Source organism: Sinocyclocheilus grahami, unplaced genomic scaffold (genome assembly GCF_001515645.1).
Source record: "Sinocyclocheilus grahami isolate Dianchi unplaced genomic scaffold, SAMN03320097.WGS_v1.1 scaffold29.1, whole genome shotgun sequence".
Taxonomy (NCBI): domain Eukaryota; kingdom Metazoa; phylum Chordata; class Actinopteri; order Cypriniformes; family Cyprinidae; genus Sinocyclocheilus; species Sinocyclocheilus grahami.
In genome coordinates this window covers 1,079,179-1,106,138 of record NW_015505208.1, presented here as the reverse complement: position 1 = coordinate 1,106,138, position 26,960 = coordinate 1,079,179, and the positions used below count along the sequence as shown (strand labels likewise).

General features: G+C 41.8%; 1 protein-coding gene across 6 annotated transcripts in view; it reads right to left on the bottom strand.

Annotated features, from left to right (window-relative positions):
* Window positions 1-710: 710 nt before the first annotated feature.
* kmt2d (lysine (K)-specific methyltransferase 2D) overlaps window positions 711-26,960 on the bottom strand; it is a 38,437-nt gene continuing 12,187 nt past the window's right edge. For 3 of the 6 annotated variants that reach the window (XM_016256727.1, XM_016256739.1, XM_016256732.1), the window contains exons 12-54: window positions 25,913-26,718; window positions 25,664-25,795; window positions 24,967-25,080; window positions 24,764-24,868; window positions 24,500-24,681; window positions 24,250-24,414; window positions 23,766-23,875; window positions 23,630-23,671; window positions 23,368-23,538; window positions 22,983-23,171; window positions 22,779-22,895; window positions 21,798-22,061; window positions 21,626-21,709; window positions 21,453-21,539; window positions 21,211-21,372; window positions 21,023-21,107; window positions 20,685-20,923; window positions 20,477-20,550; window positions 20,284-20,334; window positions 18,596-20,194; window positions 18,333-18,500; window positions 17,609-17,736; window positions 15,690-17,497; window positions 15,476-15,599; window positions 14,508-14,595; window positions 14,369-14,429; window positions 13,791-14,023; window positions 10,749-13,700; window positions 10,528-10,671; window positions 10,248-10,412; window positions 9,900-10,047; window positions 9,728-9,809; window positions 9,459-9,634; window positions 9,248-9,372; window positions 9,019-9,154; window positions 8,800-8,915; window positions 7,384-8,704; window positions 7,144-7,280; window positions 3,884-4,014; window positions 3,505-3,790; window positions 3,348-3,421; window positions 3,158-3,266; window positions 711-3,064 (exon numbers count right to left, since the gene is read on the bottom strand). In XM_016256727.1, coding sequence (XP_016112213.1) covers window positions 2,972-3,064; window positions 3,158-3,266; window positions 3,348-3,421; window positions 3,505-3,790; window positions 3,884-4,014; window positions 7,144-7,280; window positions 7,384-8,704; window positions 8,800-8,915; window positions 9,019-9,154; window positions 9,248-9,372; window positions 9,459-9,634; window positions 9,728-9,809; window positions 9,900-10,047; window positions 10,248-10,412; window positions 10,528-10,671; window positions 10,749-13,700; window positions 13,791-14,023; window positions 14,369-14,429; window positions 14,508-14,595; window positions 15,476-15,599; window positions 15,690-17,497; window positions 17,609-17,736; window positions 18,333-18,500; window positions 18,596-20,194; window positions 20,284-20,334; window positions 20,477-20,550; window positions 20,685-20,923; window positions 21,023-21,107; window positions 21,211-21,372; window positions 21,453-21,539; window positions 21,626-21,709; window positions 21,798-22,061; window positions 22,779-22,895; window positions 22,983-23,171; window positions 23,368-23,538; window positions 23,630-23,671; window positions 23,766-23,875; window positions 24,250-24,414; window positions 24,500-24,681; window positions 24,764-24,868; window positions 24,967-25,080; window positions 25,664-25,795; window positions 25,913-26,718 — 13,583 coding nt within the window. In that variant the 3' untranslated portion in view covers window positions 711-2,971. The remainder of the gene's footprint in view (window positions 3,065-3,157; window positions 3,267-3,347; window positions 3,422-3,504; window positions 3,791-3,883; window positions 4,015-7,143; window positions 7,281-7,383; window positions 8,705-8,799; window positions 8,916-9,018; window positions 9,155-9,247; window positions 9,373-9,458; window positions 9,635-9,727; window positions 9,810-9,899; window positions 10,048-10,247; window positions 10,413-10,527; window positions 10,672-10,748; window positions 13,701-13,790; window positions 14,024-14,368; window positions 14,430-14,507; window positions 14,596-15,475; window positions 15,600-15,689; window positions 17,498-17,608; window positions 17,737-18,332; window positions 18,501-18,595; window positions 20,195-20,283; window positions 20,335-20,476; window positions 20,551-20,684; window positions 20,924-21,022; window positions 21,108-21,210; window positions 21,373-21,452; window positions 21,540-21,625; window positions 21,710-21,797; window positions 22,062-22,778; window positions 22,896-22,982; window positions 23,172-23,367; window positions 23,539-23,629; window positions 23,672-23,765; window positions 23,876-24,249; window positions 24,415-24,499; window positions 24,682-24,763; window positions 24,869-24,966; window positions 25,081-25,663; window positions 25,796-25,912; window positions 26,719-26,960) is intronic. The other 3 variants (XM_016256756.1, XM_016256746.1, XM_016256752.1) reach the window with 3 other exon arrangements.

Sequence of the window (26,960 nt, the reverse complement as noted above, 5' to 3'; positions counted from 1 at the left end):
GTTTGGAATGACATGAAGGTGAGTAATTAATGACAGCATTTTCATTTTTGGGTGAACTATTCCTTTATTTCGAATGAACATTTTATAATTCTAAAATAGTACCATAATCATATATAATTTACAATTTATATATAAAATTGTGAATTTCTATTAAAATTTTGCCTATGAAAGATGCCACTCAAAGTGAAAACTTTCTAAGCTTCAAAATGTTTATGCATTAAATTTTACGTGACGACAGAAAACTTTATATTTAAAATGCATTTTATTTTTCTTTACAAGAAAGAAAGTAGAGACAGAAATAAATGGAGGGCTGGGAGGGAAGGGGACAGCCGTATATAAAGAGATGCAACCTCTGACGTTCAAAAATATGTACAATTCAAAATTATATCCATACAAAACATGCCACATCCAATAAAAATTACCATTTTATTCATCTTCCCTAAAAGTAGCTCTGCTGTACAGTTGCAGCATCTTTTTTAAAAAGTAGATCAGGTTGAAAACCAAAATCAGGATTTATTTAATTACAGCACGAGTAGAGAGTTTAAATTAAGAGATTTCAAAAGAACAAAGGGGGGCGAGAGTTACTTAAAATTCAGTAAGCGCCCATGTTTATTAACAGACTACCCTTAAAAGAACCAATGCTAGTTCGGAGGATGTATAAATAAAATAATGCTGAGTGCAATTCACATGTAATTAATGAAGATATTTTCGATTATTGAAGTCATACCATTTTCCGGCTATGCGGCCTTTTCATAAGTCATATAAAACATTCACTTCTACAGGGAGGGGAAGAAAACAACAGGACACGAATCAAAAACAGTATCATCTTGGGAGATTCAAGATTTTCCATTTACTGTATATGCTAGTTAAACTGTCACTGATTCAAGGACAGGGTTCAGTAATTCACAAGCAGTAGCATAAATAAAAGAAATATACGTGAACAATATTTCATAAATACGCAAATGCTATGCACCATTTTACTGCTGTATCTTTCAAAAACAAAACAAAAGTAGTATCTATTTCCATGAAAAAACTTTGCATGAATCCCATCTTAAATGTTTGCCATTCACCACCACACGTCTTCCAAAAATTCATTGGTGAAGACAAGAGAAACATCACACTTTTTTAGTTCAACTGTATATGGTCTTGTAGGAAAAAAACGCAGATAGAAAAAAGAAAAAAAAAAAAAGTTAAATGCAAAAACGCTCTGGTTCATATACATAAAGATATTACTTAGTTTGCCATTTTACATATATTTATAGATATATACACATTTATTTTTCTGATAAAATGATATCCAGTGGTTGCCTATTCTCATGAATTTTATTTCTCTACAATTTTGAATTTGATTAAAAACGGGCTGGATAAAGAGTTTAGACCCCTATTATGTACAGTTTATACATTTTGCATTTATTCTTAATGTGAGGTCATAAGTCAGGGGAGAAAGGAACAAAGTAGCATGGGCTATGTGGAGACTTTGTTCAACTCCCTTCTTTGAAATTCAACTTTTTTTAACAGTTTTAATTTACTTTAATATAAAAGAAAATAGAAATGCCCTTTTGAAGTCCTCCTCCATCACTGCGTCAAGCCTGTAGACTGTGCTACCACTATCAAACCACAATACATAGATTAGATACAACTGGCCGTCAGCAGGCAGAGAAAGACTCACTACAGTAAGTTTACAACAGTCCACTATCACAGAAGGGAAGAGGCTTTACACCTAAGGGTCCTGGTTGGAGTGATGAAATCCATACGGAGATCTAATGAACGCAGGATGGAAGGATTCAAGATGGGAAAACATGTTGAATGCAGTGGCAGTCTTGCATCACTAGTTTTTTTTTTTTTTTGCCCTATAATCTTTAAAATTGCACCAACGTGGATCCGCACTGTGGCCCTTTCTCATAATTTGCTCCATCGTCAAGAACGCGAGAGAATCCAGATGAACGTTTCTACACTAAAAGCATGATCCGCATGTGTGTCGACGCAGCTACATGATATCTACAGTCGGAAAAAGGTGGCCTCTGAGACACCCGTTTGAGTTTTGATTGCTCCAAGTAATGCATTGTCATATACTGTATCTCATTTGTATAATCAAATCAAAAACAGTTGCACTGGCTCACTATTGTAATCATCAGAAAGTAAAATATAGATAGAAGCAAACCTGCTGCTTAAGTTTCCCTGCTTATCCGAGAAGGCAATTGCCATGGACACATTCCTGCCTTCCCCTTTCCACAGTAGCACTTAACAGTTTTAATACAAAGCAGTGACGTCCCACAAACTCAATGAGGTAGACTGGGTGAAATAAACCCACCTTTTAACTCAATATAATAAAACATCTGGTGCCTTTCGAGCCACAGGTCAATAGTATTTCGACGTTATCATATCTCGTCACAGTTCTACGCAGAGCCACTCCAGGATTGTCTTGCCAATGTCCACGATCTTCATTGATGATTTGATGGAAGGGCGTTCGTCTGGGGTGACGGAAAGGGTGGTAGCGGAAAGGATAGGTCCAAGCTAAAGTGTACTAGTTCATTTTTGAGTACTTGCATGGCTTTAATCAAACATCTTCACTGAGTTCTAGTCTAAGTGTATTGATATGCTATAGCTTCAGGTATTTTGGTAGATGTCGAAGGGATCGATTGCAGTCAGAGTCAGCTTATTGTAGGAGGAAACAGTGGAGGAAGTAGAGGTGCTTTTGGCAGAGGTGTACTTTTTAATCAACACGAAAGATTCAGGCAGGTCCAATACCTTTGAGCTCATCTGTAAAAGGTTGTGGCATCAAAAGTTTACTCTTCAAAGCTTTGGCTCTTGTTGTGAATAACAAAGTCTTGTCGTTCAGGTGACAGAGTGAACTTTTCTTCCTCAATTTAGAGCAGCTTATTAACTGGATAGTAAGAATATAACCGGCTTTGGCGCAGGAGTGTTCTGGCACCAGGGAGCAAAGATGGGTCGGACTCTTTCTCTGTCCCTGTTAGTTCATCCACTTTCTGCAATTCCAGGCTCCACAATGGCAGGGGATCTTGTGCTGATCGTCCTCGAAGTCAAACTGATAGTCATATGTCAGCTAAAACAGATTGAGAGAGGACGATATAAAGCGTTACACTGGGGAACAGCACTGAGAGCAATGCCAAAAAATTTAAAGATTACTGTAACTAACCTCTTCACCCTTTGGGATCCTGCGACTGGATATGATGATGATCTTGTCCTCTTTGTCGAACGTCACAACTTCCGCGACACAGTTGGGTGCACAAGAATGATTAACATAACTAGGGAGAGGAAGAATTCAGAAACTAAGACCCAAATCAAACACTTGGATTGCAAGAAAAGCACAGGAAGTATGATCTTACCGGGCAGGACCGCCAGTTAAGGTGGCATCAATCACATGCTCGTTATTAATGCGGAACATGTAGATCCCACGGTTCTGTTTGAAGAAAATATTGAGTTTAGAAGAAAAAGAAAGGACAATTAGAGCAAATATATGTTGGAAGCTTTACATGTACAAACCTGCTCCTCGTAAATCTTCTCTCTGCGATTTGCAACCTCGTTGCGAATTATGGTGCCAATGTACTCAATGACCATGGTGTGTTTTTCAAGGTCTTTCGCGGCGTACAGACCCAGTCCTTGAATGCGAGAACGGGCCAGGTACACATTGTTCTTCCACTCGGTCTTCAACCGACGATATTGAGAAGATTTAGAATGAACAAACTGCTTGCTGTACGGGGTGTTGATCTCTCCTGTAAATGTGCTCTGATAGGCTTTGGACATACTCGTGCTGTTCAGAGTATGAGGCCTGAAAAGCAGAAAAAAAATTACATTAGAACCTTGCAATCTCCAAACCATACTTATCCGACACATAAGGTCTTCAATTTCTTTTGTTCATTACCTTTTGCAGTGGGTGAGAATTTTGGGTTCTGATCGTGCACAGCCTGTAGGATTGATCATGAGTGGAAGCTCCATGAGAGGATGGCGGCCATATCGGAACGTATAATTCTGACAGTTTTCCACACCAGGAAGCTGAAGGACATAGGTAAGTAACAAAAAAATAACAACATTGTTCATTATCATAATAAAGCCCTTTAAGGAAACTATTATTATAAGTAATTATATGTTAACTTAAGGGTTGGGCGATATGACCAAAATCTTATATCACAATACGAGTAAATTTATTTCACGGTAACAATATATATCATGATTAGGAATATGCCAGTATCAAATTTTCATGTTGCGATTAATTGTTAATGCTTTCATCACGGTATACGATATAATCACGGTATTGAAATTTAGATGCAAAAAAGTGTTGTCAATACAGTATAACAGGTTTAATAAAAAAAATTCTTCTAACAAAAATAACTGAACATTTAAATACAATAAAGCAATACACAAAAAAAATTTATAAAGTAAAAAAATTAACAGAGATTAAAGTACAAAAGAACTATAAAGACCAATAGGTATCACTTTACAATAGGATCTCATTAGTTAACCTTAGTTAATGCAGTAACATTCACAATGAGCAATAGCTACATTTGCTACAGAAGTTATTAATCTTGGTTTAAAATATACAACTCCTAGTTCATGTTAGCTCATTAAATAACACGGTTGCAACTTTTGATTTTAACAACGTGTTATTAAATATTGGAATTACCTAAGATTAACGAATGTTTAGAAGAATTATTCATTGGCAGTTTGTTCACTAATGAATTAACTAATGAAGCCCTAATGTAAAGTGTGACCGAACAATCATTTGAAAATTGAAAATAAATAGCTTAAGTCTAAATATTTAAGTATTTGGCACTGTGATAAACACCATAGCAATTACAAAAATCTGAATGGTTATTTAAATCATTTAAACACATTTCAGAAACAGAAAGTAGTGCAGCTGCTTTGTTTATGGGGGTTCCGGGGTAAAGGCTGCATTTCTGCTGTTCAGCGCCATCTGCTGTCAGAGAGTGAATGTGCGCTTTCATTCAGAGCATCTCTCACGCGTTCCGCTATGCGCTTCTCACCCGTGCTTGTTTACATCAGAGTGCGCATGCGTCTTTGAAGCAGCATACAGCGGTGTTGTGCATTTTAACCAGTTGATGGGAAAAGTATTCTTAAAATGCATTCAAAATTCGGAATAATTTGTAATAAATAATTATTCTCTGTATTTTGAAGTGCCCACGATAACAATATCGTACATATTAATTATCGTGATATATCACATTACCGAATACCGGCACGTCTAATCATGATATAGTTTTTTTTGCTTTAAATAAGGTCTTTATGATATAAAAAAATAGACAGTTGAACAAATAAATAGGAATTGCTACATACATTGTATAAAGTAATTGAATGCATAAAACACTGAATACACTTTACTGTGTAAATTAAATGTTTATTTCTTTCTTATTAAAGTTACAAAAGTGATTTAGTGAAGAGCAGGGAGATATTTCCTCTCTTTTGTTGTTTGATTAAAATAAATGACAGGCAGCAGGAACATTAGACTGCTGTCACTTTAAGAGCTGCCCGGATCCAATATACTGTTACAAGTTTTCTTTCTCAGCTGTTTGCTATCAATTCAAGTAAAATAACTGTTTACGAGGATACCAGCAAAGACGGGCATTTTGACTCATAAAAGTGTGTGTATTTAACCGTTCAAGGCCTATAAAGCAGCGAAAATAACGCAATACTCCCACGCACTATGAGCACTGTCTTCACGTGCACGTCTCTCAGATAGGGCGCACATATATTGAAATGAGTTCTCTTTCGCTGCTGATTGCATTTCAATGGCTTAAAATCAATTGTTTTTAAATTAAGTCTAAATATTTAAGTATTTGGCACTGTGATAAACACCATAGCAATTACAAAAATCTGAATGGTTATTTAAATCATTTAAACACATTTCAGAAACAGAAAGTAGTGCAGCTGCTTTGTTTATGGGGGTTCCGGGGTAAAGGCTGCATTTCTGCTGTTCAGCGCCATCTGCTGTCAGAGAGTGAATGTGCGCTTTCATTCAGAGCATCTCTCACGCGTTCCGCTATGCGCTTCTCACCCGTGCTTGTTTACATCAGAGTGCGCATGCGTCTTTGAAGCAGCATACAGCGGTGTTGTGCATTTTAACCAGTTGATGGGAAAAGTATTCTTAAAATGCATTCAAAATTCGGAATAATTTGTAATAAATAATTATTCTCTGTATTTTGAAGTGCCCACGATAACAATATCGTACATATTAATTATCGTGATATATCACATTACCGAATACCGGCACGTCTAATCATGATATAGTTTTTTTTGCTTTAAATAAGGTCTTTATGATATAAAAAAATAGACAGTTGAACAAATAAATAGGAATTGCTACATACATTGTATAAAGTAATTGAATGCATAAAACACTGAATACACTTTACTGTGTAAATTAAATGTTTATTTCTTTCTTATTAAAGTTACAAAAGTGATTTAGTGAAGAGCAGGGAGATATTTCCTCTCTTTTGTTGTTTGATTAAAATAAATGACAGGCAGCAGGAATATTAGACTGCTGTCACTTTAAGAGCTGCCCGGATCCAATATACTGTTACAAGTTTTCTTTCTCAGCTGTTTGCTATCAATTCAGGTAAAATAACTGTTTACGAGGATACCAGCAAAGACGGGCATTTTGACTCATAAAAGTGTGTGTATTTAACCGTTCAAGGCCTATAAAGCAGCGAAAATAACTCAATACTCCCACGCACTATGAGCACTGTCTTCACGTGCACGTCTCTCAGATAGGGCGCACATATATTGAAATGAGTTCTCTTTCGCTGCTGATTGCATTTCAATGGCTTAAAATCAATTGTTTTTAAACTTAAATGCTTAAATATACGTGTAAACAATAAATTTCCGTTGCACAGCAACGTCACGTGAGCATGTAACCACGGCAGAGCTGTATTTATGTTATCTGTATGCACCCAAGGGTCTGAGAGTAACGCAATTTCAATTCTCTGTGTGTATGTGCTGTACATGTGGAAGAATTGACAATAAAGCAGACTTGACTTGACGGTCTAAAATCTCTACCGGTTGACAAATATCTCCCGGTTAATTGTGTCTACCGGTGTATAGCCAACCCCTATGGTAACTGTTATTTTGTTAACAGTTCTCTGTTCCCAACCATACTTATTAATTTCTCACCGATTCGGTGATTCGCATCACTGCATGCACAGTGAGTCCATACATCTCCTCTCCCTTGACATGCTCAGTGAAGAGTTTCAACATGGCTGCTTCATCACGCAGCTTGGCAACCTGCTGCACAATCTTGGACCAAATTCCTGAAGAGCAGAAGCATGACATTAGCATTATGCTCCCAAGATAAAACATTCCATTAGGATTACATTTACAGTCATTTCAGAATATAAACGTAGATTTACATACCATCTGGAGTGGGGTCTCGGAAATGCAGGTCTTCATACCCGTGCTCCAGTACACGCACTTCAAACAGAGGCTTGCTATCCTGCTCACTGATGCGACAACGGTAGCGACACCTGCGGTTTGGCACACGAGTGCTCCAATAAATGCGTGTGGCCTCATAGCCCACTGGAAAGATAGCAGTGGGTGAGTGAAACGCAGCCATCTGAGAGGGCAAGAGCTGGCCCACGGCATGGAAGATGAGCCCGCCAACACGGAACATGTGAATGCGGTCGCCACGTTGCAGGATGCTTGCGATCTGCTTTACCTCATCTCGCTCGATGTAGACGCGTCGAAAAACAGCAAAACTGCTAAGCTCCTCCTCACTGGGGCCTTTAAGTTTGTGCTGGGTGCAGAGCATAGTTTTGTCTTTGAAAAACATGCAGCGTGCCCGGATGGCACAGGCAAAATGATAAACATTCGGGCAGCGCAAACGATTGCAGCTATTAGTAGCACCCGTCTTCTGACAGTAGGCACAGCGGGTGCGTAGTCCACGCCGAAGGGCAACCTCCACGTTAATAAGTGCACCGCCCTGGGTCTCATACACTTCAGTGGACCACAGAGCACAGTTAAGATGCACCCACAGATCAACATCAATGTTAAGCAAGCGTGCAGGACCATCTGTGGCACCATCTCCCTCCTCGTGGCAGAAACAGCACTTGCGCTTGTCTCGGGGAAGCTTGTCTGGTTTCAGCGTAATGCGGAGGCGCTCCATGAGCTCGGAAACTTCACGGCTGTTCTCTTTCTTAGAGCCTCCCTTGCGAATAGTGATGACTATCTGGAGACGCTTCCAGCGCAGACCCTTCCATTTTTTGACCTTGGGTCGTTCTTCTTCTTCATCAGAAAGTGGCCTGCTACGGTGTTTGATGGGTTTGAGGGACATCTCCATTGTGGGGGAGTCTAGAGGGGGAGAACTGGCTGGAGCAGAAGGTTGTTGTTCTTCTGATGGAGCAGCTTGGGGAAGGACCACAGGCTCCTGAGATTCAGACTCCAGTGCAACAGGGGAGCTGTGAGACTCCAATTTAATTATAGATTCAGTTTTGACAGGTGCACTTAGGCTTGCGGAAGGGGATGATGCAGTCTGAATTGGTGCATCTGGTTCAGGTTTGGGCTCAGGTTGAGTGATATTTTCTGGCTCAGCTACAGCAGATGATGGGGGTGGAGGTGGCGATGGTGATGGAGGTGGAGAAACCTCAACAGGAATAACAGGCAGGTGGCGCACATCCAGATCTGAAACGTTCGTCATGTAACAGTGCTGAGCAGGTCTATCTTCTTGCTCTTGGCATTCCTGCAAAAGTGTGAAAATGTCAGAAGAAATGTAATGTACTTCTCAAAAGCAAGACGACATTTACAAAAAACAAATGAAATTCTCAGGAAACTCACCTGTTTGATGAGAGCAAGAATATCAACTTGTTTCCTCAGGGTACACCCTGGGAGGGAAACATCAAACTGCCTAAGCCATTCTGTATCGTGGCTTGCAGAAGGGTCCGCCTTCATACCTGATTTAAAAAAGAAAAACATAGCATAAGAAAAAAAACAAAGCAGCAACTAAACATTTAGCCAACACTTTGAAAATGTTGAATGACAGCTCGAGTGCATTACCTGGGTTGGAAGCGTCAGGTACTTTCCCAGGTCCAACACCTGCTCTACCTGGACTCTGGGGAAAAGCCGCCTCGTAAGAACTTGGCATACGTATGTGCAGCAGTTGGGCAACAGCCAACATCACTGTGTTGAGATTCTGATGAGGAGAATTCAAAAAAATACTTAAATATTGTCACACAAAATTACCTAAGGCTTTTGTGGGGGTAAAGACATTTAGAGATTTGAATACCTTTGCTGCAGCTGATGAAAGCATGAAGGTTACAGATACTTCATTGCTTTTGGTTTTGTCCCACTGACTGGATGAGGCTACAACTTTTCCATCCACTGACTCAAACGGTTTTGTCTCGGGAAACCCTGTACATGGGTAAGATCAGCAAGTCAGTCAGTCATTAAAGATTCAAGCAAACAAATTAAAATCATTTCCAAATGATACCACATACTTGGGATGGCAGAACGAGGAATAATGGGTATAACAGGAGAGATGACCCTCTCATCTTCCTCCTCTTTGGGATCCAACAGATGGGGGAAGCGTGTTGTCTCATCACCTAGTTGGCTTTCAGGTGAGGACGCGGGCACAATGCTGTCTGGAGCATCACTATCCTCATCGCTCTCCATCCTGAGTTGAAAATCCATTAGCGCACTGATATATACATAAGTTTAAGATTAGTTGTTCTGTGGAACATACTGCATTATAGAGTTGGTAATTTACCGTATATCTTCATTTTGATTGTGAGGTGGAGTAGGGAGAGCTGCTAGTATGTCCACACTCTTAACTTCTTCTGGAACAGAACCTTCAAGTGCAAGGAAAAACATTTCTGTGCAAAAACAGTCACGCCATCAAACCGTGTCACTAATGAATTAGAATCAATACCGTGTCTTACCCATGGTATCCTCTGATGCCTCGGGCTCTTTCTGACCTTCTGCTAGTTCCTCTACAGGTGTCACTCCATTTAGAAGCTTATGCTGCACAGAAGGTGGTGGAGTTGGAGGAAGGGATGATGGTGGTGTTGGAGGATTGCTGAGGTTATTCTAAAAAAAAAATAAAACAAAGAACATCTCAAAATATGGATATATTACATGTTGAAAAAAGGATATTAAAAAAGTGCTGCAGTCATTACAATCTGGTTGCATCCTATTCTGTATTCTGTCAGTCTTTGGAATTCCCAGAATAAGGAACATGTCTTCCGTTGTGTACTGAAAGGTATACAAAATGCCAAACTATACCATACCTTTGTAAGAAGTTGGGAATAGTAGTCTGGAATGTTGTCCAGCATAGCATTTCCAAATGAGCCTTTTAACTGGGCCTTAGCATTGGCTGGACTGCTGCCGAAAGGAGCAAACAAATCCAGACTAGCAGTAATGGAGGGCTCCATCAAAGGAAGAAGAGAAAGTCCCTGTGGGTTAACCATAAGAGAGCAATGGTTTAATATAATATTAATCCAAAGTTTTCATAGCATAGCATCACTCTTAAAACAGGAAACAAATATTCAATAAGCCAATGCCACATACTTGTTTCAGCTGCTTCATTATTGCCTCAGTTTTTCCAACCTCTTCTTTCTTGGTTTTCTTTCTAGAGTTTGGCCCACGCTCTCCAGCTTTTGTGGTACGTTTGGCCTTGACTATTGGAGTTCTCTTTGTGAGTGATTGCAGATCCTAAAAACAGTAGCAGATAAAAATTAGAAGCTCAAAAAAATTACATGCACACAATCAAGTGGCTTTCTTGGTCATACCTCCATGTTGCGTGGAGTTCCTTGAAGCTTTTGCTCCAGCATTGCCAGCTTGCTATTGATGTGCCCATTTATCTCATTATGAATGCCATCTGAGGGCCTCTGAGAAGCCATTTGTAAGTTTTTGGTTCTAAGAAGTTTCTGTAGAAGCTGTTGGCCAGTCTCGGTCCTTTGAATTTGGGATCCAAGATCTCCTGCTTGACATCTAGAGCCTGGAACAGAGTTTGCAATAGCAGTGACTGCCCCTCCAGAAATTTCTCTCATTATGCCTTCAGAATGGGCTTCTACACTACCTCCTGTGTCACATTGGACTTCCCGTGGTTCCTGTTTGATGTTTTGCAGTGTTATTTTACTGAGCAGTTGAGTTGGTTGAGACATATGACTGTCAGATACTTGGGCAGCAGTTGTTGCTTGGTGTGGGTTCTGTGCTGACTGAGGAGACGGACCATTGAGTGGAAAAGGAGCTGATAGATTTTCAGAATTGGGGCTCTGAGTCTTGGCAATTGGAGATCTCAAAGGTGAGGCTACTGATCCCCCTGTCTGGCTAAAGGGGCTACTCTTTCCTACAACATTTTCTGGCCTAGAAGGCAATGACAAGTGACTAGAGAGGGAGAAGGTGTCTGGCTCAGGTTTATGCACAGATGCTGGGCTTGAACCAGGTTCTGGAACAGAAGACCCTGCAGGAGAACGCGCATGAGATGGAGAGGCTTGAAAGGGGCTCAGTGCTGTTGCCACATGGGCCTGCTGTTGCTGAAGGTGCTGGGGGCTTGGTGGAGTCTGACAAATTCTCAAGAGCCTTTGCTGATTAGAAAGCGGGCTTCCAGGAGAACCCTGACCCACTAAATGGCGAGGAGACATCGGTCTAGCCATATGTCCAGGTGCTGTGGCACGAATATGACCCATTACTGGCCTGGGCACTTGACCCCTCATCATCTGATGCTGATGTAATTGTTGCTGTTGTAGCATCTGCTGCTGCTGGGCACTACTGATGTACTGAGGCAAAGGTCCTTGAGAAGGCTGCTGCATAGCCCCCGAAACACCTTGATGAAACTGTGGAGCCATACCAGATGATTGTCCCATTGCTCCTGATTGCTGTTGAGTGCCAGCTGGACCGTGTTTGCCTGCTAATCCAAAGCGGTGCTGCTGTTGTTGGGTTTCAAGACCTGGCATTCGTGGACCAACTGGTGGCCCCTGTAGGACCTGGGGACGCATTTGTGCCTGAGCCTGACCTTGCATTCTTAGCATCTGGCCTTGTTGTAGCTGTCGCTGAGCAATCATTGCCTGAATTTGCTGCAACTGTTGGTTGGGAGTCAGGTGACGCAGTTGGGGGTTCTGTGCAATGAAGGCCTGAATGTTAATAGGGGCACGTATTTGCCCTGTCGGTGCACCAGGCCTTGGAATCATCATCATCATCTGCTGGCCTCTAGGAATGCCCATCTGTTGAGTCAAGAGAGCTTGCTGCTGTTGATTTGTAATGCCGGTCATTGTAGTTTGAGTCTGACCACTATTTTGGCCAAGCACATCCTGTGGTTGTTGTGCAGCAATCTGACCAGCTTGCTGTTGTGCCATAATGCACATTTGCTGATCTTCCTGTTTTATTTGTATGGTGTTCTGGGTCTGAAGACCAAGTTGCATCTGTTGTTGCTGTGGTTGTACTTTAAGATGAGATCTAGCCTGTTGGTTGCCCACAAAACCATGTTGTTCTGCTACTCCAATATTCTGGTTTGGCTGAGGCTGTGCTGTCTGTTGTTGGCCCAGAAAAGCATGTGCTTGCTGTGGCTGTCCAACACCACTTTGCTTCTCTCCACTAGATCCCTGTTGCTGCATCTGAAGTGGTGTAGGAGGTCCACCATGCTGGGGCGGTGTTTTTGGACTAAGTAGTCCTCCATCTTTATGATCAGGATTTTGAAGATCTTGGACACCTTGCTGTAAGTTCTCAGTAACCCCTTGGGTATTCCCTGATTGTGGAGTTTCTAAAGCTCTTTGTGGCTCAGAAGGACCAACCTGCATTGGTTGTTTCAGTTGTGAAATTTGTTGCTGCTGAAGTTGAACAAGGTTTTTTGCAGAATTCTGTTGCTGTTGTGACATGAGCATGCGCTGAGCCATTACACTCTGTTGTTGCGGCGTGAGTTGGGTTGGTGGCCCCCTAACAACATGCTGTCCACCTGGCCCGTGCTGATCCATCAAGCCCTGAGGTCTCTGAAGCTGCTGAACAATTTGTTGATTACCAACCATACCCTGTGGCTGGCCTGTAATCATATTTACGGTTTGAGGCATTGGCTGGCCCATGACATTATGTTGCGTCTGCCCAATAGCCTGGTTTCCCATCATACCTGGAGCCGTTTGCATTAACCCCTGCTGATTTTGCTGGTTATTCATTAATCCTTGTTGTAAGCTTGGTTGCTGCTGCCCCATATTGCCCATCAAAACTTGGGTTGGCTGGTTGCCCATGGCTCCAGGCTGCTGATTCATTATACCAGGCTGCTGAGGTTGATGTGACATAGGCTGCTGTCCCATCATCAACTGTTGTTGTTGTTGCTGCTGCATTTTTTGGACCATTTGCATTCTATGCTGTAACTGTCGTTCCTGTATGACTCTTGAATCTGGTCCTTGTGCTCCAGGGGCTTGTTGGAAAAAAACAGGAGGTGGCACTGGTTGCACAGTGCCAGGTCCAAGTGGGAGAGAAGGCTGGGCTCCACCAAAAGGTTGCATTTGTGGCATTCTAACTGGCATTCCTCCTTGAGGCATCCCTACTTGAGGCATTCCTCCAGGCGGTTGACCAATAATTGGTGCTCCTTGTTGTCCCATCATCATTTGTCCAGGCATCTTGGAAAGCACATTGGGTGCCTGCGTAGAGGGCCCTGGAGCTAGTATGGAAGACCCTTGCTGATGCTGTTGTTGCTTGCTTCGGTACTCTGCAATAAGATTGGTGTGCTCCTTTTGCTGTTTACGCACCTAGAAAAGCCAATTTTATTGTTCTTAGCTGAATGACTTTCAAGATAACAAAATCTCTCACATATACTTGTAAAAAGACATTTTGCATACCTGGTCCAACTGTTTCTGGATCTTACTTTGTTCCTCAGTGACCAGTTTGAGCTTTTCAGCATCTGCTTCTGCAAATTCACGTCCAGCTTTCTTTGCGGTGCGCTGCTTGGCACATAGAGCTTTACGGGATTTACGATGTGCTCCAATTTGCTCTTCTAAGAACTTCAACTGCATTTGCAGCAACTGCTGGGTGTGCACAAGCCATTCTTCATATTGGTGCTGCTCAGCATCATCTGTTATAAGTGTGATGGCCCAAGAACATTAATAGCATGAAATAAACTGAACTGTCTATAACCTAAATGCACAATGTGTGCCTATACACTGTGCACAATTCTGAGCAACCGTTGATTTCTACTATGCAACACAGTCAGACTTCCATGCTATAATCTAGACTCTGAAATTCTGCAATCAGAAATCAGAGTTCCATTTTATTGTCTGGATTGTTTTCAGCACTGCCAAAATCATAAGACTCTAAATGTGTGTTTACATAGTGAATGTAATATTTAAATAAGGGAAAGGGCAATAATAGCATTGAAGGGGTAGTTTACTAAAAAAAAAAAAAGAATTGCAAAACATACTGATGATGCCAAATTGCGGAGGATTTGGTCTTGTTTGAACCTGGTTGCTGCCTTCTCCCTCCTGAAATAGAAGGATTAAGGTTAAGATACTATATTAAATACAAAAGAAATGTGAACTACAGAAGAATACTAAACTTACCTTGGAAGACCCAGGAGCAAGCTGAGCCTGGGAATCCTCATTTCCAGGGGCAGAGGTTAGCCTCTGAGCCAAAAGAGACGCTTGTTGCCTAAAGTTAAATACAATTGAAATTAAATCTGAAACAGAACTAAGTGGGCAATTTTTTGGAAATGTCAACTAGGAAATTTAGCAAAGGAACAAAACCACTTCTAAATCTAAATACTACATTTAGATCTACAGTGCTGTGAAAAGGTTTTTGCCCCTTTCCTGGTTTTTTTTTTTTTGCATATTTGTCACTTAAAAGATTCAGATCATCAAACACATTTTAAAATTACACAAAGATAATGCAAAGTAAATACAAAATGCAGTTTTTAAATTATGATTTCTTTTATTAAGGGAAAAAAGCTGTCCAAACCTGCCTGGCCCTACGTGAAAAAGTAATTGCCCCCTAAATCTAATGACTGGTTGTGACACGCTTTGCAGCAACAACTGCAATCAAGTGTTTGCAATAACTGGCAATGAGTCTTTTACATCGCTGTGGAGGAATTTTGTCCCACTCTTCTTTCTTTGTTTGATGATCTGAATCTTTTAAGTGTGACAAATATGCAAAAAAATTAGAAAACAGGAAGGGGGCAAAAACCTTTTCACAGCACTGTATATTACTGTATTAAGAAGCTATAATAGATCAATTGCATAATGCATCTACTGTACCATATCAGGTGTGCACCACATTTTTCAAATTAAAATGATAAAAGAAAGAAAATTTATTTTTCAAGGTGTAATGCATCTCAAAATGTTGTCAATTTTTGTCATGTCTGTAAAACAATTTCCTGATTTAAACTGTAAAAACCTGCCTATACCATTGTTATGTCTGAACTCTATGTACAGGTTTATTAATACACATACAATAGATGTTAAAAAAATCTAATTTAAATTCTGTTTTTTGTGATTTCTTTTTAATGACAGTATGTCAAAGACAAAAACAATACCTATTCATTCCTGGTGGTACACCCATAGGATCTTGAGCCAACACCCTTTTAATTCCTTTCAGTGCAACCATTTTAGCCTTCGTAATAGGATCCATTATATCATCTGTCATGAATTTATCCAGATCTGAGAAAAAAAAAAGTTTTATATTTACAAAAACACATTCATTATTGGGATAACAAAAATTTAAATAAAAGTTGATGGAACTCAACATACCTTTATCTGGGAAAAAGTTACTGGCCAAGTTCTGCTGTTTAACAATATGTGGAGGTGGTGCTGTCTGCTGCTGAGGAGTAAGACCAGGATGAATTCTACCAGGCTGTACACCCCGTAAAATCCCTTGCTGTTGTCCCATCGCTGCATGGGGAGGTGAAGGCACTGCAGCACCAATTAACCTCTGCTGCTGTTGTGGTAACATGTGAGGTGGTCTGGGCACCATACCAGCTTGAGGCACTATGCCTTGGGATGGATGGTGGTGCTGTGGCATCATAATTTGATTTGACCCTTGTGGAGGCTGTTGCTGATTCTGAATGCTGTGAAGTTGACTACCAATCCCTCCTTGTAGAACACTTTGCTGCTGCTGCTGTTGTTGCTTCTGAAGCTCCTTCTTTTCATGTTCCAAAAGATCTTGTATTAACAAAGGTAGTTCACTCGCTTCCAGTGAGCTTTCTACTTTGTCAAGATCATCTGCTGTAGAGTGGTGGCCAGCATCTGGCAATCCAAGTGGATCATCACCCAGGTCCGGATGTGGTGCAGTTGGTGGAAAAGACAGTGCATCTGCTTGGCTGGGAAGAGGAAAAGGTATGCCACCTAAACGGACTGTGTTCAATGAAGCAGTTGCAGTCTCTGGTTGATTAGAGGCTTTTGTTCCACTAAGCAAAACAGACACTGTTTCACTAATGTCATCTTTAACAGGAGCTTGTCCTGACTGTGGTTGTTCAATCAATCCCTTGTCTTCAAGTTTTACAGAGGATAGCCTAATGACATCAGAAGACTCTACCTTCGGAGTTTTGGGAGATGAAGTCTCAGTCTTTAAAGGTGGTTGAGTGGCAGTTGTGTGCATGTCCTGGGAAGCTATATCCACTTTTGGTTTCTCTTCAACCTTGATTTCTACTTTAGCAGAAGACCCTGGTCCTTCCCCCTCTGCTTCCACAAGTCGTAATTGGTCAGAGAAAACATCTTTGGGATCACCCTGATCAAGCTCAGGGTCAGTGTAAGCCAGCAAATCAAATTCATCACTGTTAAGCAGATCATCCAAATGAGGATCATTGGTCTCAAGATTGTCAAGGTTTGCCAAATCATCATCACCCTTATCAGGATCCAGGTCAAGAGTAGCAAGATCATCATCCTCCACTCCGGTTTCTGCCACTGTATCACCCAGCCCTAGGTCAGACTCAGGTAGGTCAACTGGATTCACAACAGTCTGCTGACCTCCCATTGTACTTGTTTGACGAAGCTGTTGAGTAGTAGTGTGAGAAATGGGAGTTTTGGGTATAGTAGTTCGCACCTGCTGTGGCTGTAGTTGAGACTGAGAAGGGGGTACATTACTTTGTTGTTGCATCAGTAGGTCCATGCCACCCTGCTGTAACCCAATTCTGGGATCACGCGTTCCCTTCGCTGAAGCATCGAGAGAAGGGGGTAAATTCTGCTGAACAAAAGCAGCATTCATTTCCTGCTGTGGAAGAAACATGCGTGGTCTGGGTATAGGCGCCCTTTGCATAAACTGAGGACCCAGTGGCATCCTCTGGGAATTATGCCTCAGTTCTATAAACTGAGGTGGAGCTCCCGATACATGGCTTTGTACAGCCTCTGCGCCAGTGCCTGGAACCCCTGTCAAAGGATTGGGCATATTCTGCATGGACTGCATGTTAAGAGGATTGTTGATGGGAGTATTAAGGTGCTGTCTGGGAATGGCTTCCATCATAGATGGCTGTGGGAACCTCCGCGGAGCACCTTGGTTTTGCCACTGTGCAGGAAATGGTGGACGAGGATACATCCCCTGAGAAATATTGGGCCCAGCTTGCCTGCAAGAAAAGTGTTGATTATGAAATGATCAGTGTGGAAGTAACATGTACAAGGACTGTGTAAAAACACAAAGTAATCAAAATCAGTAGCATTTAATTAGTTCAATCTACCTTAATGCACTGGGGTCCATAATTGCTGGTGTCCCAGGAGGAGGTGGGCGGCAGAGCTTTTCATCCATTGCTCCCACTGGCGGAGGCATCCTGGTGGCAAGGGCTGCCTGAGCAACCACAGCTCTGTCCTGAAGGACAAAAGATGATGTTATGCCAACTAACAAAACACTTTTGGCTGTTTACTCTAGGGCTGCACGATCAATAGAAACAAAACCAAAAATCGTGATATGGCTTAATGTGATCATCAAATCACACAAAACACACAAATTAGTTAAATAAATGTTGTTCCACATGAACTCATCTCTGCATGTGCTCGGAGTTTGGTTTGTTTTCAGTGTGCATTTGAGAATGCAATATGTGCCAACCACTTTCCCAAACTTGTAATGAGAAGCGCTTTTAAACTGTCTGCTGTCAACAAAGGGAGACTTTAAGGACTCCTTGCGATTTTTCACCTAAATAAAAGCTTGATGGATTAACATTTGAAAATTAATAAAGACTGTCGTAAATATTAGTGTTGGAATAATTTGACAATTGTATTGTAAAATAAAATTCTATAATTTTTTTCTTTTTTATATTTTACTTGTCTATAATATTATTAAAGTTATGGCAATCACAAAAATTGACTAAATTGTGCAGCCCTATAAAAGCACAGCAACAAATCTTTTTTTAAATCAAATTGTGCAGCCAAGATTCAGATTCAGTACATCCCATTCAATATTAATACCTGAGGGTAAGGAGGTGGTGCACACTGGCTTTTGTCTTGCTGAAAGGCCGGCATTTCCCCACCTGGCCAACTCTGAGCAGGATTACCCACCACAGGTGCTTCCTTCTCTTGGCGGAGTGAGTTTCTCTGCATTTTTTGTCTTATTAAAAACTCTCTTAATCGTTGCCTCTGTGGTACATAAGACACAAAAGTAAAATGAAAACCTAACTCATTCTACCCAAAACTCTTTTTAAATTTACACATCTAATCAGTGTCTACTTTACCTGTCTGTGCTTTTCTAACTCGGATGGACTAAGGCTCATGAGAGCTGGATCCTGTCCAACTGACAGCTCTGACATATCCTGCATCCCTGGCAAGTTGGGTAAATGTGGAGCATCTGTTGCCCGCACACTTGCTTCTTGGTTTCCAGGTGTAAGTGCTATTCTTGAGTTAAATTCCGCACCCACTGGTTGTGTCTGGGACTGTGGCTGCTGGAGGTGGACCTGAGCTTGCTGAGGAGTCATCATCTGCTGCTGGCCAATTACTTGTTGCTGGCCCATTTGAAGCCCTACACTAGGACTGCAACTGAAAGCAGGGGGTTTTCCAGAGAGCGGATCTGCTACTGAGGGTGAGCAGTGGGGTTGCTGGCTAGGATGAGGTGAGCCTCGAAAGGGAGAGTTACCTTCTGGTGCTACAGAAGATGGGCGGGGGGGTTTATGCAACGAAGTGAAGGAATCTCTGGACTGAGGTCGTGAAGGTGGGCGGGAGTAGGGGTCAGGTGACTGGAAGCGTGGAGTGGCTGGTGACTGCACAGAAAGCACATCATTGGAAATGGCTCCTGGTGTGAGAGGCGACTGAGAACTGCCTTGTGACTGAGGGCTGGAAGGCAATCTTGAATATGTTTCTTGCTGAGGCGCAGGAAGCCTCTGGGGTAGAGGAGAGGAGCCGTCACCCGATTGAGGTCGCGGTGTGAGAGGAGGCTGGGCGTAAGGGTCAGAGAACGTAGAGGGAGAATGGCGGTAGCTCTCAGGAGGATGATTAGGAGAGGCACCTGGAGGGTGTGAAACAGGTAATCCGCCTGCATCCCCCTGATGCATACGAGGCGTCATGGGAGCTTTAAATAGCCCATCTTCAGAGTCCAAACTAGCAGGAGAACCAGAGCTTAGGTCTTGTCTGCCAAATGAAGAACATGGAGATGGGGCATTAATTTCTGCCCTATTTGGACCCACCCCAACAGGTGAAGAAGCTATCGCAGATGGTGATGAAGATGAAGCATGATCTTGTCGGCTAGCTCCATGCTGGCCACGGTAAGGATCACCACAAAGGCCTGTATGAGGTGGTGAGAACATCTGCGAGTCTCCAGGCCTAGATCGAGGACTCTCAGGTGGACCCAAGGCCTCCTGAGAGGGCTGCTGAGGTTTGGGGATCTGCTGTTGTGATTTAAAGAATGGGTCAACCTGCTGGGCCATGCGAGGAGTCCCTGGTTGCATGTCAAGGGAGCCAAAATTGGCTGGCCGTCCCTGAGTAGCACCCTGTGGGCCAGGCATAGGATATCCTGAGGAAGAGGCCTGCAAGGGGCTGGAAGAAGGCTGTGAGTATGGGGTGGATGGCTGAGACTGAAGGTGCGGAGACTGAGAGGGAAGTTTAGAAAATGGGTCTGTCTGAACATCAGCTGAGCAAGGAGTCTTGAGTTGTCCATCGGGAAAAAAGGCTGAAGATGCAGAGTCAGGGGCAAGAGGGTAAGGACTCTCAGCAGAGCTCGGCTGGGAGGGTGTGGATATGGAGCCTGAGGGTGGGGGAATTTTGAGGTGCAGATTAGGGCGCTCCCCTTTAATACGGCCAGGCTCAGTTTTGATAGGCCGACATACTTGACTCTCTGCCTGCTGTTGATTAGAATAAAGAAAAATGTGTACAATTACAATGCAAACACATCAAATGATTATACAGTGCATTTGAATAGAAGGCCACTTACCTTCTGTGCCTTATTTATTCTCTGAGCAGCCCTATTATCTTTGGCCTTTTGCTGAATGGATAATGGAAAAGTTGTAAACAAAAGAAAACTGTTAGAGAACAAAGACAGTACTATAAAATAATAATATAAAATACTACTCCACAAGGGTCAAATCAAATTTAAAGTTACACTGTAGATTCAAACTTGCACCTACCAGATAAGGAACCTTGTCTGCTGCTGATACCTTCCTCCAAATCTTCATTATTTGTTTACAGCGATTGGCCCAGTCTATGAATAGAAAGGAAATAATGAAGCAGACCTAACAAATCTTTAACTTTGTAAGCTCTCTATATTTTGAGCAGTAAAGTGATTAATTGACAAACACCTACTACAACACTTCTAAAAGTCAGTTTAATACTAACCAGGGTAGTCCTGTTTGAGACTAGGGAAGTTCATGTTAGCATATAGTACAGGAGAGATGGTAGATAGATTTCCCAATTCCTCATCCTTCTCCCAACGCTGCAGACTGCGCTGATTGTAGGAGAGGCCATCACCTTCCGGTTCAGTAGGAGTTGGAGGAGTGGAAGGGGTGGCTGGAGTGGATGGTGTTGCCCATGGGCTTTCCTCATCCTGGTCTGGACTGAAAAGACCACCTCGATCACTGAAGATTATACAAATAAACAAACAAACAAATACATATAAAGGAGGAGAAATTCATTACGGGACAAAGGTGACAAGATAAAGCAAATCTATGGCTTACCGTATGTCGAAAAAAGGGGACTGGGAGAGACCTGAAAAAGAGTCCATCATACTAGTTGTGGGGAGTGCGCCAGATAAGGATGCACCTGTAGTTAAATTGGGGTATTTTTTATGGTAAGTGTAGACATGTATAAAAAAAATCTGAGTTATATATCACATCTAAGTAATAATATGAAAATCTGCCCATACCTAGAAGGTTTCTTTGAGGGCAACTACTTTGATTTGAATCACCCTCCCGAACAGGCTTAATGCTAGGCTGCAGAGGCCCACTTGCGGTTATTCCCTCAGTGGGTCCAAGTACTTTCCGGAAAAACTGCTGAGAGTCCTGACTTTCTAGTCCCTGAGGGAGATCTGGTGGGTGAAAAGGCGATCTTTTGAGTAACACAGCTGTTCATAACAGCTACCTCACTTGTTTTGTTAAAAGAAATTACCTTCATTCTTCTGTACATCAGACCCTTGTGTATCTCCTGAGCTCTGATTTTTGTTGGAAAGTTGCCCACTTGCTCCTTGCTCTTCTGCTACAAAATATTATGCAAGTTAAATATTATGTTCTGCTAACATTCATTGTCAAAATATCGAAGTACCTCAGTCTTGAAAATCCCACCTGCTCGATCTTCTGGAGGCTTGGATCCCTCACCCTCTTGCTTTAGTTTTATGGGCAGACCAGTCGGCCTGGCTGCGGCCTCAACTGTAAGAACAAAATTAATCAAATTTTTAAATCTTCACCTGGTCAAACTTAATTATTCTCAAATACAAGCATTTATGTAGTGTCTTACAAGGTTCAGAGGCTGCATTTCTGGCCCCCTGCCCAGGGAGTGGAGGTCTCAGAACGCCCGGCGTATGTCTTTGGGTTTGAGGAGCAAGAAAAGCTCTCTTACTCTGATCGAGTAATGTCTTGCCAAAGAAAGCCTCCTGTAGGTATGCAGGAAACATGTCCTCCAACTTGCTCTTCTTTCTGCCCCTGCGCTTCTTGGCTTGCTCACCCTCTCCCTCTGCTGTTTTTGCCTCTGGAACATCAAGAGGTATGTCAGGATGAGGTCCTAAATGAAAAAAAAATTGACCATGAAAATGACAGATGTTTTACAAAGGTTTGGTAATCTCTTTGATAAGCTTAGATTGAGGCTAACATGTTAAATCACACTGTGCTAAGAAACATCTAGAGCAGGGGTGCCCAACCCTGCTCCTGGCGATCGACTGTCCTGCAAAGTTTAGCTCCAACCCTAATCAAAGACACCTGCCTTTAATTTTTAAGTGACGCTGAAGACCCTAATTAGTTGCTTCAGGTGTGTTTGATTAGGGTTGGAGCTGAACTTTGCAGGACAGTCGATCGCCAGGAGCAGGGTTGGGCACCCCTGATCTAGAGGATGCTGGGCTAAAGTTGTTGGTGAAAAAAGCTAAATATATACTGCACAAAAACAACTATATTTGCAGATGCAGTTCACATTTCCTGAGTGTTTTGATGCAATACATAGAAAAATTATTTCATAAAGAAACTGAAAAACATTTTTCCAGTCAATCAAGACTGACAGCCCCAGGCAGTTGCACCCACAAACATTTATTTCAATGCAGTTCGCAAAGGCATTGGGGTTTCGTGTTTCTATCAGCTTGTTGGAAAAATATACCAAACTCAAAACATTCCAACAAAAGCATATTCAGGTTGTGCTAACAAGGTTAACACACTGACACAATAAAATCCAACAAACACTGGTTGCTGGTGTTTGCTGGGACAGTGTGAACTCCCATTTGGCCACACTTGCCTTCTTCGAGTTTCATTTCAGCTGCTTGACCTTCAGGAACACCATCACCAGAAGCAGACAGACTTCTCCTCATTCGTGTGTGACACTTTCTTTGCCGGACCATGAACCCTCCAATCCCTACAAGTGAAAAATCACTTTATTAACTATTTCTTTCAAAGCACGTAACACTGATAGAGCCATTAGGAAATGAAGCAGCTCAGTAACCTGGTCTGTATGGTTTACGCTTTCTCTTCTTCCCGTCTTCAGTCTCCTCAACTCCTCCTTTGAGATTTTCACAGTCAGCCATGCCCTCTATACCTCCATCTGCCCCAGTTTCTCTGTCCACTCCTCCATCTCTATCTGGGCTCCCAGGGGCTTCCAGCTTGGGCTCACATTCCATTGGTTCTGCACCTCCTATTACAATTTCAGTTTTTTATTATTTGCATTCACAATCAATCAATGGCAGTGAGTCACCTTACTGATTTAACACAATGTTCAGTAAGTTCTTTAGACATTTATAAACATTGCACCACACTTCAATTACCACAAAGATATAAATAATTGGTCATCACAAAGTATACAAAATAATTAAAATTGGTAATTATCTGACCTTTCCCCTCGTCACCATCTGCATCACCTTCTTTCAGCTCATCAATACACATGGTGCCCAGTCGAGACCGGCGCTGTCTGCGCTTGTGCAGGGGTGACATGGACATGCTTCGCAATAAAGACATGCCAGTCTCTGTTAGCCAGACTCCCTCCAGACGATAAAATTGTGGCTCTGAGCAAGTGGATGGAGAAACAGAGATTAAGTCAAATAAAAATAGCTAATAGATGAAAGCCTGACAACTAATTATCAAATATACACATACCCTGTTCTTTCATTTTGTAGGCTGACATCATAGTAGACTCCACTAAGAGAGATAGATAAAGGGTATCATTATGGGAAACGCATGTCAAACTTGCACTTTCAAATGTACTGACAGTTGAAAGCATCAAGAAACTCACCAACAGGCCTGGGAACATATGGAGTGCAGGCTGTACAGGCAAAGCCTTCATCAGATGCTTGTTCAACCTCATCCTCAGTGTAAAGACTTTCACATACAGCATGAACCCATCTATAAAGCAAAGAAACAAAACAATTAGTCTCTTATGCTCACCAAGGCTGCATTTTATTTAAAACTACTACTAATACTGTGACGTATTATTACAATTTAAAACAACTGTGTTCTGTTTTAAACACTTATTATCAATGTTAAAAAAAGTTGTGCTGCTTTATACATATTTTTGGAAACCATGATTTTTTCCCCCCATTTTTTTCATGATTCTAAAAGAGACGCTGCAACAATACAAATACATTTACTGTCATGTCTGATCAATTTAATGTATCTTTGAAGAATAAAAGCATTTAAAAATACTTCCTGAACCCAAACTTTTTAAGAATGTATATACATTTTCTATTATCCTTTTATTAACAGAATGCATTACTGACCTGTCACAGTGCTGGCACTGCAGAAGCAGCTCCTCTTCCATGAAGTTCTCACGACACACAGGACAAGTTACCAGGCTGGCACAAGGGCCGCAGTGATTGTAGTTATTTTGCCACTCACAGTGGAACCCAGGGGAGCTAGCACCACACTGCATACAGCACACACACCTGAAGGGGGTAAAACAATGCTTTGGTTAGAAAACATTCTCTTTGGACTCATGGCACATATAAATGCATGAAGGCAATGACACACCATTTGCACTTCCAGCCTCCCTTGGGCACAGTCTGTAAGGGTGGATCCAAGCAATAAGTGTGATAGCTGACATCACAGTCATCACAAAGCAGCAAACGGGCAGGATCTGAAGCCTTCCCACACAGCTCGCACACTATGCACTCAAGACAACGCCAGCCTTTTCTCAACATCATCTTGGTGATCTAGAGACATATCCAAATAAAGAAATAATGAGTGTCTGTGCATAATGCCGGTAATCATACAGAATAGAGTTTAAAAGCTTACCTTGCTGTTCACACAGTATGGATGATAACATTGTGCACACTGAGCACAAGCTAGAAGCTGGCCCTCCACACCCTGTCCAAAACTACCACACACTACACACATGTCCTGTTAAAGACATAAAAAAAGACAAATCAAGTAACCGTCATTCATGATGCTGAATTTGATAGGAAGTCAGAGTGGAATAATGAAAGTTAAATTCGTACCTGCTGCAGGACAAACTTATCAGTGTTGGAGAAAAGTACCACTGTATTTTGCATGGTGTCATCTTCCTCCTCATCTTCCTCTTTGCTAAGTCCAGTGTCTGCAGTCATGGTTTGCTGTAAACAAAATATATGCATTTCATTTAAACTTGCAAAACCTTGGTTTATTTCATTAAGCACAAGAGGTATAGGCTGTTTCCAGGATTTATAGTGAACCATGTTGGGATTACTGTGATTACAAGATGTCGCAGTCGGGGTTTATATTTTCTATAAGGATGTGAACACTTCTTAATTCAGCATCTTGTAATTACAGGATTATAACATGATGGGAACGCACTGTTAAAAAAAAATGTAAAGACGAAATATATGCCTGTATGTCTCATTTTGAAAAAAATATAAAAAAAGACTGGTGGTAATGTTTTTAGAATAATTCACATCATATAATTAGTAACGTAATCAGGCTCTCAAAAAGTATATAACAATTTGGATATAGATTTATCGGCCAACATATCGGTTATCGGCTTTCAAAAATAAAGAATAATCGTTATCGTTATCGGCCAAACTTTTCATATCGGTGCATCCCTAAACACTACAACAACAAAAAAACTAAATTTTAATGAGGAAATTCAAATTCACAGCAATAGTTAACAATAGTTTACACTGAAAATAAATATGCTTTAAAATGAAGTGAAAAACTTACTAGAAAGGCATCAATGCAAGAGGCCATTGCTTTGAGACGTGACCGTCCACGCCCTCTTCCACCACTACTGCCACCGCCGCTGCTCCCACCACCACGTGGCCGCCGTTTCCCTGGGAATCCACTGCCTCTGCCCTGAAAGGTCAGAAAATAAATGTATCAGCATCAAAATGACTACTTTTGGACTAGCGGTGTACCTAAACCCATCAGAATTCAAAGTTAATGAGAAAAGGTTTGGTGTCTGACATCCACCTGTTTTACCCGTGAGCGTCCTGGAGAACCTCTGCGCTTCACTTTATCTCCATCTGGCTTCAGTGGATCAAAAGGCAATGAGTCCTCCGTTTCGGTGAGCAGCGAATCAGAACGGGTCCTACCGGCTGGCACCAGGCTGAGCTCCATGGACAGCATCTGAGAGTCTACCTCAGCAGGCGAGCCGAGGAAACCGCTGCTGCTCTCATCACCGTGGCTAATGTTTGATGTCTCATCGAGGACCAGCTCCGGCTTCATAGCCTCTTGCCGCTCTTTCCTGGACTGGTCATCTTCCCCCTGACTCTCATCTTTGAGGAGCGACTCATCTAAGGATTCCTCCACCCCCTGCTCATCCTCCTCTTCTTCATCCTCAGACTGGCCCATTCTATCATCAGTGTCAGATGCAGGGAGCATTTCTGTCTGAGGAGCAGGGGTAAGACTTCGGTCTATTGCCTCCTCTTGCCGTGGCTCCTCCGAGTCCATAACAACTGGCTCTGCTGCTTCCAAAACAGGGAGTGTGATTTGAGAAGACTGAGAACATTGGCTTGTTGGAGGGTTCGTTTCTGTAGCCTCTGTGCTGACCAACTCAGTTTCTGTCTGAGGAGTACTGTCTTGCCCTTGCAACTCCTCCTGCTTTTCTATGTGAGTTTCAGCTACATCAAGTTGGGCTTCCTCTCTAGTGTCCAGAACAGGGCTGTCTGGGCGATCCTTCACTGGAGGGTCCTGAGTGTCCACTGATTTTTCCTCAATGGCCTCTGTAGCCACTGTTTCAATGGTAGTCGTCTCCTCTTTTTGTTTTTCATCAGCTTCTACAAAAGACAACAGGCAGGTTTTCAGTGTTACACTGCAGATTCAATTTTTAAATATTATTGGAAATATATAGCTTGTTTGCAAAAAAATGTTTAAAACATTGTTTAAAAAAAATAAAACAAAATGTAATAAAATATATAATTTAAAAACATTTAATTTACTTTTCCCTCTCAGAACTAATTCTTTTTATTACACATTTAAACTATGCTGTCATAATGTATCACTACTACATTACAAATAA